This window comes from Liolophura sinensis, chromosome 6 (genome assembly GCF_032854445.1).
Source record: "Liolophura sinensis isolate JHLJ2023 chromosome 6, CUHK_Ljap_v2, whole genome shotgun sequence".
Classification (NCBI taxonomy): domain Eukaryota; kingdom Metazoa; phylum Mollusca; class Polyplacophora; order Chitonida; family Chitonidae; genus Liolophura; species Liolophura sinensis.
Genome location: NC_088300.1, coordinates 74,815,065 through 74,828,953, shown reverse-complemented (window position 1 = coordinate 74,828,953; position 13,889 = coordinate 74,815,065). Strand labels below are relative to the sequence as shown.

At 38.8% G+C, this 13,889-nt stretch overlaps 1 protein-coding gene across 1 annotated transcript; it reads left to right on the top strand.

Annotated features, from left to right (window-relative positions):
* The first annotated feature begins 13,031 nt into the window (after positions 1-13,031).
* LOC135467555 (sarcoplasmic calcium-binding protein-like) lies at positions 13,032-13,580 on the top strand. Its single transcript, XM_064745326.1, has one exon. The coding sequence runs from the start codon at positions 13,032-13,034 to the stop codon at positions 13,578-13,580; it is 549 nt and encodes a 182-aa protein (XP_064601396.1).
* Positions 13,581-13,889: the final 309 nt, after the last annotated feature.

Below are 13,889 nucleotides of genomic sequence, written 5' to 3'. Positions count from 1 at the left end.
TCTAACATTGTTTTCTGTATTGTATGTCATGAATTATGTTAGAACACAATGCTATTTAATGCAGGGATATAGCCAGTTATCACGAGCAGTATTTTCAACACTACCTATCAGCAAGGGTGTGAAACAAAATAAAACAAATAAACCGTCTCTGATTTTACTTTATGGTATTAATGGGCACATTCCCTGTATTGTTTGGTACCAGGCACATACTTCACCGTGCGCTATATACGAATCAACACCGCCTACAGTCCTTATACAACAACACAGTATCGTCAGTATGCACATACCACTTACAGGAAATTTTGATGACAGTGATCACTCACATTCATTTCGTATATATAGGCTAAAATGATTTTGTTTATCGACAATGAGGCTTAAGAATAACATTATCTTTGTAACAAAAAATATTTTCCCTTCGAAATACATGTAACCTGAATAGATTAAATGACCTTCGTTGAATAAATTATCTTTTTACGGCCAAAGAGGAATAAAATGAGCTAAAATAGTTCTCTGTTTGCGTCAGACTGTTAATCCAGAGACAAACGCTACTGATGAGTTGAATAAATCGCTCTTGTGAGGGGATTTTGGCATGGGAAATGGAAAATTTACTTCAACAATTCATAAACAATCTTCTGAGAGTAGGCGTTTCTTCATTAATGGAGACAGAACGGTTGCCCAATACAGATGACTCCGATGGGGATTCCTTCTGTGATTTAAGTGCATCGATCTGAAGAGGCACGGCATAATGACCAGCCGCTTTAGAGAGCACAGGAACAGCATAATCAACAGATTCATCAATAACTTCCTGTTACCGGACAAATCCCATGGCTTGATTGTAGTTTAAGGAAGTTTGTATTCATCCAAAATTGGACCTTTCTTGTAACCAAGCCTAGATGAATCGGCTGTTGGTAGACAACGGGCCAGTTGTTTAATCAGTCCAAGTAGTTGGAACGAAAGCAATGGATTTCCACTCCAGACACCAATTCAACAATTCAGTTTGCTCGCGAGAAACAGAAAATACTTACTGTATTACAGCATGATCCATTCTTGTGGTCATGTCTTAGGGGAAAACCAAAGCCATAGTCTGCGGGGTATACTAAGACATGTTTAATTTGTAATGTGATGACAATACGCAAGCGTTTCTGAGAGACTCTCTCACGCACATTTTTGATCCTAATTCTCAGGAAACAATGTAATATCATATTTATTCAGGCTCCAAAATAAGCTAATGGTGGGTAAAATTTTAAATATTATGATTCCATTTGCTCACGGACACTTGCACTAAATGTACAAAGTTTTGCTCATTGTCTATGTGCATCCAGGTCTAATTCGCTTTAAGTTTAGGCAGTTATTGTGAGCATCAATCGCTGCGATAATTCGCTAAGGCGTACCAGGGTCCTGTATCTGTTACATCATGGACAGAATGATTCCATGATTCTTTCTAACACATAAAGGTCACTTAGTGACATTCGGCCAAGCTGCGATAAAGGACATTAGCATACTAGGACTTATAGGACTGGATCAATGTAGTAAGAACGATTCAGCTGGATAACATGACAACATTTATATGAATAAACGTCGTTTAGCTTCTCGGGCAATTCCCGGCACGAGATGCAGGTTTTAAACTCATCCATCATGGTTCTTTTAGGTATATAAATGTTCAGTTTGTTCCGCATGATTTGAAGAATCAAAATGCTCATCCAGGATTTCTCTGCTTTCTTTGCTTGTGTTTTACGCCGTTCTCAAGAATATTTCACTTATACGACGGCGGCCAGCATTATGGTGGGAGGAAACCGGGCAGAGACCGGGGGAAACCCACGGCCATCCGCAGGTTACTGGCAGACCTTCCCACGTATGGCCGGAGAGGAAGCCAGCATGAGCTGGACTTGAACTCACAGCGACCGCATTGGTGAGGGGCTTCTCGGTCATTACGCTGCGCTCATCCAGGAACTATCAAAACTACAATAGTAGTAAAGTGTTGAAGTGTTGTGTATAGATTCTAAATATTTACTAGAAATATCCTAAATATTACTTGTAGACCGTATAATAACACATATTGTGCATCCCCACCATGTTAAAGCTAATTTCTCACCTCACAAGTATCAAACGTGTTTTCCTAAATAGTCTATAACAGTGATATAAGTAAGATATCAGTGGGTAACATGTTACATGAAAAAAAATGTTCATGTTATAAATGAGTGGTTCACTGTAAACCACCACATTTTACTGACCTGTGAGGGTAGATACACAGACTATGGCAATACTAATTCCTCCTAACGAAAACAAGCTCCTCTGACAAAGAAAATAAACTCACCCTATTTCAATTGATTTCATTAATAAATTTATGTGCCAGCATGATTCCATCAATATGCTCTACAGTTTCTTTTTGTCCGCCATGTTTGACTGTCCTCTTTCTGCTTTGAACTCGAATCTTCCTGTGGATAGGCGATCCCAGGCTCTGCGTGCTTCCTACAAGAGAATCGCTTCCGCCCGGACTGGCCATCCAGATGGACAGATGGGGTTTCCTGTCCGGACATGGAGAATTTGCATTGTCCTCAACATTTCATTCAGATTTGATGAAAAATCGAGCCAGATACGTTGTCCATCGTCGAAACTGCATTAAAATATCAGAAAACGGGAAATGCTGCATTCTATAGGAACGGTATGGACAGTTCAGATCAGACTGCTTTAGAACCTTTACCGGTCTGTAATAGCTTCTGTCGGATGTTTGCCCATCTCTAGGCCAGTGAAGCAATGCAGTTCCAGTTGGTGTAGGCGCCACCTGAAGTGAAGAGGTTTGTCAAGTACAGAGCGAAGGTGGCGGTTTTCCCCATTCTCTGTCAGGTTTTCTTCATCCACTAGCCTGACAACCATCATATGGGTGAAAAATCACGAGTACAGCGTGAAACCCTTATGTCAAAAAATAAATAAATAGGCTTAAATAGAGGTGCCCCAGGCAGAAAGTTTCCTATGTAGTATCATGATTTCCGATAACATAAAGAAGATCCCATCTTGGTAAAAGGGTGTAACTTTATGATACATGTAGCTATTTGGTCATATGACAATTACGTAATATACAGTCATAAGACTTACACATATATAGTTAAATAAAAACTGTAAAAGCAGCAGGTTGAGAACATGTCTGTGTCGAGTGGAATGTGAGGGGTTATTAGGATTTTAGACGGAGTGATAACTCTCTTTCTCTCTTGAAATTGTAATTCCGTAGAGATTTAGCTTCAGGCATTGTTAAGCAATGTGTAGGACGGTATAACAGTTGTGCAACTGATTATATCTCAAGCTAAACTGAAGGTTATAGATGATCATTTATGAATTGGGCAATCTAGAACTGAAAATGACCATAAAGGTCAAAAGCGTTGGGATGAAAAGGCAGTTAACATGCGCTGTGATCCTCAATGCTGAGCTGAACAAGGTAGTATTACCTAGGTACATTGCATGGCATTGTATGCTGTGATGGTGCGACATTTCGGGCTGAGTGAGCAGACGATACTGTCAGACGTTGAAAGCAGTCAAAAACAAATATGGTATGACATTTCATGGCGAGCGTTGGGCAGAAGATATTGTCAGGCATTGGTAATAGTAGGGAAAACAAGTGACAAAAGATTTGTATTTTTTTTACTGAGGTATCAAAGACAAACCATTTCCATCATGACAGGGGTAGCTGATGTGTTCAACGCAGAACACTTAAAATCATGGCGATAAGTCTTTAACAAATAACCTTATTCTAATCAGCTTAATTAAGCCATTCCATTGATAGAACGTATATCACGAGAGCATGCCGTACAGCAAGTGTACGGATAATAGGTGTGATAGAATGTACATCACGATAGCATGCTGTACAGCAAGGTACCTGTGCGGATAATGGGTGTGATAGAATGTACATCACGATAGCATATCGTAAAGCAAGTGTATGGATAAAAGGTGTGATAGAATGTATATCACGACAGCATACCGTGCGGTAAGACGCGTAGGCCTGTAATGCAGGAAGTACAGTGGATGAAAAACATTTGACATCGGTGAATGTGAAGACGAAATCTTGTTATTATGTTGTACATGTTGTTTCTTATATACCGCTCTTGTGATCCTGTGATAAAAGTAGTTACAAGATATTACACATTTATTTAATCCTAAAAACAGAAAGCACGATGCTCTGCACTTATAAGAGCTGTCGATTCCAACTCTTTTTGGTGGAAGGTTTTTGGGTGGTGTTTTTTTTTTGTTTGTTTGTTTTTTTTTTTTCGTTTTTTTTTCTTTTACGCTCCTCTCTGGGTAATTGTCCCACATTATTTAAAGCAGTGCTACCTTTTAAACTCTACATATAGTAAAGTAGGTGTGCTAGAATGTACGGATAATAGGTGTGTTAGAGTGTGCAGATAATAGGTTGTTAGAGTGTGCGAATAATAGGTGTGTTAGAGTGTGCGGATAATATGTTAGAGTGTGCAGATAATAGGTGTTAGAATGAACTATATAACAGTATTCCTTAAATAAGTTGTTTGGCCAAACTCAATGGTTTAACTTTTCAGTTTCCAAAGAGCTGTCTGACAGGTTATACGACAGACTGATGGTAGAAGGTGCGTTAATTGTGGATGGACAAGACATCAAACGGACAGGCCGAATGGGCTGGAGGTAAGGAGTGGGCATTTAGCGGAGCGGAGGCAGTTTCGAGGGTGTGGGGTAAAGGCGAGCGCGATTTACTTAAAGGAGAATAAATGATGCCAAAATTAGAGGCGTGAAATTCTACTTGCAAATATGGCTGTTAATATTTTTTTCCATTTTTTTTCAGCAGATAAGAATAATTTTAAAATATTTTTGTATGGTGGATAGATGAAACCATATATATAAGTATATGTCGTCGTTGGATGATAATGTTCCAAATAAGGATATCTTGTATGTCTAATAAATTTATTTGATTGTAAATTTATTGTTTGTTTCCAAACACATACATTTAAGGTGAAATATGAAAATATTTGTCATGTACAACTATGGATAGAGTACACATACTCTTTATAACATGGACAGAGGACACATACTGATTAGGACATTGTCACAGTACAAATCCTGGTTATGACAATGACAGAGTACACATACTGGTTATGATATTGACAGAATCGACACACTGGTTATGACACTAACAGAGTACACATACTGATTAGGACATTGTCACAGTACAAATCCTGGTTATGACATTGACAGAGTACACATACTGGTTATGATATTGACAGAATCGACACACTGGTTATGACACTAACAGAGTGCACATACTCTTTATAACATGGACCGAGTACATATACTGGTTATGACATGAACAGAGTACACATCCTGATTTGTACATTGTCAGAGTACACATACTGATTAGGACATTGGCAGAGTACACATACTGGTTACGACACCGACAGAGTACACACAGTGGTTATGACACTGACAGAGTATACATACTGGTTATGACATGGACAGAGTACCGGTACACACACTGATTATGACAATGGAAGAGTACACATATTGGTTATGATATTGACAGAGTACACGCACTGGCTATGACAATGACAGACTACACATACTGGTTATGGTATTGACAGAGTACACATACTGGATATCACTTTGACAGGGTACACATACTTGTTATGGCTTCCTCCCCGGCCCTACGTGGGAAGGTCTGCAAGCAACCTGTGGATGGTCGTGGGTTTCCCTCGGGTTCTGCCCGGTTTCCTCCCACTATAATACTGGCCGCCGTCGTATAAGTGAATTATTCTTGAGTACGGCGTAAAGCACCAATGAAATAAATAAATAAATATTGGTTATGACACTGACAGCGTACGCAATGGTTATGACACTAACAGAGCCCACATGTTGGTGATGACTTTTAGAAGAGATTGTTAGATGTCTTTTGGGAAGTGGATTTACGGAAAAAGCTAGGCACGGATTCGGGTGTAATTTTGTACATAAACTGGCCTTTGAGTAACTTCCAATCCATTTATTTTGTTGTTGTTGTTGTTGTTGTTGTTGTTGATGATTGATTCTTTACAATTGACAGATATGATAGGAATGCAGATTCATTAAACTGTAGTAGGAGAGGGACATTTCGTTCACCTGTTCTCAAATTTTCCCTCTCGGAGTGCCTTTCACTGAAGTAAATAAATTAATTGTTATGAAATCAGCTGACTGTTGCTCTGTGACCACAATGTGTCTATGCAAGCATATTTTTTTTGTTACAGGAAGTGTAACCCGCTGTTCAATTTCCGCTGTGGCAAGAAAACAGTTTTCAGCTACCAAGGCTGACAGTTCCGTCATGCCTTGATCGGGTCACGTGATCTAACCTTTCGTCGACTTTTCCCCGTGTTTTGATTGCCTGCAACACATTTGTTTACTGACGCAAAAAGCGCCTTTTTCACGCACAGTTGTCTAAGTTGAATGAGCTGAGTGTTTTTAGTTTAACTCTAAAATAATCTCTATTAACAAAATGTCTTAATCAACAAGGTTGAGATTAAACTTACATTTTGGATATGTAGCCTACTGACCATCTCTAATTTGGCACATGCTGTTCCATATTGGTTTATTACAATGTTTACGTGACAGTTATTTCGCGCTTGTTATATTTTTACTCATGAACATAAATGGTTATACATTGTCCCCAGATACACGCCTTCCTTTTTATTCTGACAATGAAAATATTCGCCAACCATTCTGTAAAGGGTCATTGCAGTTTCTTCCCTGAGTGGATATTATGTGTGGAAGTCAGAGTGGTGAGATCCTTGGGTTCTTCAATTCTCCCGTTGTTAAATCCTCCAATGTGGTCGCTGACTCCATTCCAGGTGTCATCAAGAAAATGAGCCCGGTACCAGTTTAGGTGAGGCCACCACCTTAGTATTAAATGAACAAGATAATTAGCCTGTTGGGAGATAATGTTCATATTACCCAAAGAAGACCATTAATGGCATGGCTGCGCAATACCCTAATGCACTGTACCATCAGTGACAGCCACTAGTTTGTATGCCAGAATATGCATATCTCATTTATACCTTCTACCCTACTAAAATATATTACACTTTTAAACATATATGTCATTAAGCCAAGAGACTCATTCTCATTTGGTATAAAGGTACTTCAGTTTTCAGTCTTTCAGTATTTTCAATGTAACTTAAGACTGCCAGTTAAGCACACAGCCTCTTCATGGGAGCAGTCAGTTTGTAAAGTAAGTGTAGGGAGAAGCGCGTTTCTGTATTAGCCTTATTTGAGAAAGCAACACAGCATAGACATATGGCAAGAATAGAAATGTGTGTCAGAAGAGTATTGATTTTACAATAATAAGGCAATAATGTGGGGCAGCATTCTGTCTGCTGACATCGGTGATAATTAAAGCATGGAGATATAAACACTGGCTCGTTTGCCATTTAACCTGCAAATTTTACATCAAAACGATGTCAACGTCGAGATGGATTCTAGTATACAAAAGCAAATATACTGCCCTATCAATTTACAACACTCACTTCAGTTTCTATTCACACACTCACTTCAGTTTCAGTTTCTATTCACACACTCACTTCAGTTTCTGTTCACACACTCCCTTCTGTTTCAGTTTTCAGACCATAAATTATATGCTTTTTCAGGCATTTACAATCGCACTGGCAATGCGGACGGGTAAGATATAGATTTGTGCTGTCTTATAAAACGTCTGTCCCTGTTGTACAGAACTACCAAACACGACATATGATACTTTAACCCATGTGACCACCTCCGTCTCTAAGTTTGGCTATAAGATTTCTATCCTTTAAGTCATTGTCATGGCTTGTCAGAGATTGTCGGCAAGAGACTCCCCATCGCTTAAGAAACACACTTGACTTCCAATACCTGCCATTGTCGTTTTACTGTATCCCTCATGTGCATCATCACATGGAAGCTTAAGAGCTGTTCTTTTCTTGACCCACTCTGGTGAACAGGCGTCTTCAAGTATTATATTTTGCATCGTACTCTCCTGTTCCTAAGTGCATCTTCTGTATCACTACCGTCATCTAATCGAGTGGAGTCCAAAATTGTTGGAAGTTGGTGGATAGTGAGAGAAAAGGAACAATGGTTGCAATAAGGCGAATCATTTAGTAATTAAGACTTAACGCCATTCTGGCAGTATTGCAGTCATATCTCGTGTTATTCTGTTCATTGTGGCAAGAGTTGCGGTGGATATACTCTTTATTACTCTTATCAATGAGATATGCAGCATTTTACGTCAACGAAAGACATCTCCACGCCAGGTTCACTAAAAACACGATCTAGATCAAAAGTATTGTAAACCACCATATAAAACCAAGGGGATATCCAGTTTAGCAAACTGGATCATAGAATTTGACGAAAAGCACTTTCTACGGATTACCATATATTTAAGGCCCCGCTATGCTTGGCTGTGTTCTCGCACGCTGGCTAGTTCTGTCAGTTACGCCTAAGTATATGATATATTCCACTTGCGGCTTAAGTTATATAAAATTTGGAAAACTAACAAATGTAGAATTAGTACACAACTCTAATAAGCCTACACTGAACCCTAGAGTAGTGGTGTCACCTGTACGGCCTGGCTATGCGTTGATACTCACCCTTTTATCATCAAAAAAAAAACACAAAAAAACAAGCAAAAGACTTTGAAGGGTATGTACTTTGAACAAACTATCTGCACAGTCAGCTCCGCCTTAAAGAAATCTATTTGTTTGACACAGGCATTAATTAAATCTGTCTACCCAATGAAGCTGATAGGCAAGAAATGATTTTTTTCAAGTGAAAATGTTGACCATCTTTGAAAAATGGACGCCATTGAAAACTTATTTGGCAAACAGTTTTTTTTCTGAATGAGGAAGAGCATGTATAGCAAATTAGGTGCTTGTATCACCGAGTGAACGATTCTCATGGAATCCTTATGATTCTACCGAACTATCGGTGATTATTTCACAATGGGATTGGTTTCTTTCAGTTTTACATTAATATTACTGTCCTCAGTAGGCTTACTCATAAAAACTCTTTGTAATATTAGAAAAAATATATATTTCTCAATAATTTTCCTAGAGTGACAGTGAATGACACATCTTCAGCAGCATGCAATTTATGTAAATACATGGAATAACAATGCCTAAAAATAGCCTAATATCGACATCAATATTTGGCACAAAATTACATGTTGTCTTGCATTTCCGGTTATGATCTGCCGTAGTTTTCAACATGTCATCCACTGTTCATTTTCCTACACCTTCCCGTATTATTTTTCAGCCCGTCGTATGCTTGCTGCTGCGATATGCAAATGAAGTGCCCGAATGTGCGCGGTCAGGATTGAAATAACTAAACAACCTGCTCCCTTAAAGGACCACAGAGCCACCCGCGGGCACCCTTTCGGTATCTGTGCTCCAAATTACCTCTGTGTCAAATCTGGTGCTTTATTCCCTTGGGTACTGTTGAAATTTGGCCGTAAGCTACCAGACTAAAAACAAAATCCTAAGTACTGCATTGTGACACTCGACAGTTATCCTTTCTATCTGTTCTGCCTTGGTGCACATATGCGTACATTTGGTGCATATATTCATGTTTAATTACCAATCCAAATACATTGCACCCTAAAACCAAAAATCACGCATTTATGGAGATATTGTCAAGGAATGTCGGAATAAACAGACTTTTTTAAGTCCTCCAGTTATTTACAACTATCGACATGGTCCTACTAAAGTAAACCATGACTGAACCCCAGAGTGCACAAGAATATTATCTTCAAGGTCGTGATTACGCCGCGTGTAATGGACATTGTATATCATCGCAACTCTTATCCATCCTTCTGTGAACTGTAAACTAGAATCTGCAGCATATATATTATATTTCTATAAATTTTTCTCTATGCTAATTAGGCAATCTTTGTGGATTACTTATAGCGCACGTTTTTATCGCACTTTACAGTGGAACCTACGGCAATTTTTCTTTCACTTTGTAGTTCTGTAAATTAGACCTGTAAATTGCTGGTTTTTTCTGTGGGTTTTTTTTTAGAGAATTTGTTATTTCCATTTAAAAAAGTAGAGCAAAAGATTTTTTTTGTTTTATAAATGGGGCTACACTATATATATAGCATAAGCCTGTTACAGTGGGTGGAGTTAGAAGTATAGGTAGCTCATCGCAAACAGCCACGGAGTTTCGATTTATAGGGTAAGTCCTCGTTCATTTCTATCCTGACCTTACGCATTCACATTCTTCATAAACACCGTGCACAGCTGATATTGTATATATTGTATTACTGTGCAAACCAGGATTCTGCTGGTGGACTAAGCTTCCTCAACGCGCGGTCCCTTTGCATCGTATTTATGTGAATGAAGGTTAAATGTGATGACAACGCAGCATTGTGAGTAATTCTGGACCAGTGATGTTTAATAAATTGCAATTAACATCACTGCATTTGTTTTTATCTAATTCTGCTTAAGCCATTTTGTAAATTATCACTTGTAACACTTTTCAGTCACATTTGCCGATTTTAAAATAAAAATATAGCTGCAAAGCAGTGATAAACGGCCGGTGGACCAGCCCATGACGTCATGGACAATCCCATGGAGTCACATAAACTTTAACTACTATCATTCTGTTTGAAGTTATTATAGGCACTTTCCATGTAAATATTACAAATGTATGTTATTGTACATAATATAACACGGAAAGTTACGGTACCATTCCTATGAGGGCACACACGATCATGCTGGTCAGAACCAAACTACTATAAGTCCACATGTAAATACATTTACATACACGTGCAGACTTATAGTAGTTTGGTTCTGACCAGCATGATCGTGTGTGTATGTAATGCAGGTCTTTTTCACATGTAGGGGCATCCGTGGCTCATTTGGTTAGTGCGCTATCGCAGCGTAATGACCCACGAGCCTCTCACCAATGCGGTCGCTGTGAGTTCAAGTCCAGGTCATGCTGGATTTCTCTCCGGGCGTACGTGAGAAGGTCTGCCAGCAACCTGCGGATGGACGTGGGTTTCCTCCGGGCTCTGCCCGGTTTCCACCCACTATAATGCTGGCCGCCGTCGTATAAGTGAAATATTCTTGAGTAAGGCGTAAAACACCAATCAAATAAATAAATAAATAAATAACTTTTTCACATGTGCATACTGTAACACGAATGTTTTCGGTACCAAACCCAAATGACGTCACATCAAAGACATCACATTAACGTTCACCATCTTATTCATCCCTAACTACTATCATGCTGCATAAGCAGGTAATAGTTACATTGTGTATATATGTGTATGTTGTGTGTACATCTTATAACATGACAATTTACGGTGCCAAACGGATGACGTCATAAAAAGCTCAATAAATCCACCTAACCTGTAGACATGCTGGTCAGTACGTAACTTTTACAAGTCTAAAACATACAGGTACATTCTGGACTCGTCTAATAAGTGTGTGTTATATGTACATCCTATAACTTGAACGTTTACAGTATCAACACATTGAGTTCACACACAACAACAAACACTAAGTACTATAGATCTGCCCGCAAGAACATTATATATACATGTATATAAACATACATGTGCGTTATATGTACACACTATTAACATTACAGCATAAAGAAGCAATATTTAAATGCCCATATCTTGAAAAACTATTGGTCGCAGCTCAAATTCGTCAACACGCACCAGAAAGAGGAAGCTTTGGTCTACAATTTGGTACAAATCCCAGCTTTCTAGCATCAGAAGTATTTTTGTTATAGTTTACTGATGTTACGTTTTTCAAAAATGGCTATATCTAATTAAAATTTTGCAATTGATGCAAATGGGACATTGGTCAGTCACCTTTATGTATTAGACAACATATAAATCGATGTTTTATTTGCTGTTCATTTAATTTTATAGACGTAAATATGAAATTTGTGATGTTCCCTAATTGTAATTTGATACCCCCTAAAACTATCAACTTTTCGGTCAATTTTGATTACATATTTGGATTCCTCTTGCAAAAGTACCTGTGAAAAGTGCCATTTAAAATCTCGCCCGACTGTTATCTAAGCTTCAAAATTGACAAAACGCCAAAATTTGGTCACGTGACATAGTTAAACCCTGCCAAATTCTACTAATTTGTATACAATCAGAACGCCTTACTTCATGGATTGTGTCCCCCGCGTATACATAATTTGAATAAAATGGCTTGCATAGTTTCAGAGAAAAAGTTTCTGAAAGGTTTGCAGAAATTCCAATATGGCCGTCATATTACGTGACCTAGAATTTTTTTTAAACATTTGCCATCAACTACATGACCTAGGGATTATTCCTGTATATATATATATTCCTGTATTGCATTCCTTTTAAAGTTCTTTTCAAAACCCTGTTAACAAAATTCGTGGAAGAAAAATAATAATAAATAAAATAATAAATCCGAATAAAATCAATGGGTGCTCCAGCAGACACCTAACAACAACAACAATAATAATAATAATAATAATAATAATTATAATAATCCGGATAAATCAATGGGTATTTCAGCGAGTCTGCTGGTCCACCTAATAATAATAAAAATCCGAATAAAATCAATAGGTCTTCCAGGAAGTCTGCTGACCCACTTAGAAAACATTATTACTTTTTCCGCATGGACGATGGTCGAAGGGTTAGGGCGCTCACCTTGTCAGCGGGAGATCTGTGTTCAAGTCATAGTCAAGTTTCTTTAATGGCTTGCGATCGGAAGAAATATAGATGCATTGGTCACTGTTACACGTGCGTTATACCCTGACACATATAAGACCCTGTCTTTGGAAAATCTTTGACAAGTAAAGAAGTGAGCCAAGACATAAACCTGACCGCTTCAACACGCGTTAAACATTCTTTAGTTAGGCGTTAAACACCAATCAAAATAAGTAAATGTGAATGTCCCTACGACTATACAATGAATATATTACTGATAAATTGTCAAACTCGCCTCACATATAAGCTCACATGTACACGAGCATAATAGCTATCTTCCTCTTATGCTGAGGTTCATTTCCACAGAGCGACTCTTCAGACAATGGCCATCCCAGAAAACCTGATCCAAAAATGGACGAAGATATTCAACTACAGAGACACGGACAATGACGGTGTCGTGCGAGAGACTGACTTCGAGGGCTACACCAGACACTTCATTCAGATCTACGGCCCGAAAGCTGAGCCGGTGCTGGAAATAAACAAGATCTTGTGGGGGACGATGACCGCCAAGGAGTACAAACCGGAAATTACCCTTCCCGAGTTCTTAGACAACTACACTTATCTGTGGACACAGGACCGCTGTGGACTGGAGGAGAAACTTAAACGGTACACTAACCTATGTTTTGACGCCATAGACACAAACGGGGACGGTGGCATTTCTCTAGCAGAGTACAGCGTCTACCAGAACAGTTTCGGGATAACGAACCATGACTACATCGAGCATATTTTCAAGCAGATCGACGTGGATGACAACGGCGTAATCAGCAGAGAGGAGTTTGTCGGCGAAGTTCTCGAGTTCGTCCTGTCTGAAGACAAAGAAGCGATACCAGATATGTACGATCATCACAAGGCCAAAACGTTTCGCAAATGAAGATAGTAAGGTACCAGTTGTCCTCACACTGTCACTCCTTTAACATAGAATCTATTCTGCTGATTCAATTAGCTGACTTTCACTTCCTTTCTACTAGTAAGGTTTGTTTTTTTTTTTGGTGTACCTGTCCTGCCAGATTATGAAAATATAATTAGATGTATGGTAAGCCAATAAGGAGGCAGCTCCAGCAATCAGTTGCGTAATTGGTTTTGTTGTGTGCATAAAAATAACACGGCGCGTCCTTTGGTAGCTGATTGGTGGCAATAAACAGAGAGAGCGAGTTGTACACGGAGACCAAATGAAAGCTAA

Coding starts and splice junctions, on each gene's coding strand:
- LOC135467555 (XM_064745326.1), top strand. CDS start 13,032: ATGGCCATCCCAGAAAACCTGATCCAAAAATGGACGAAGATATTCAAC.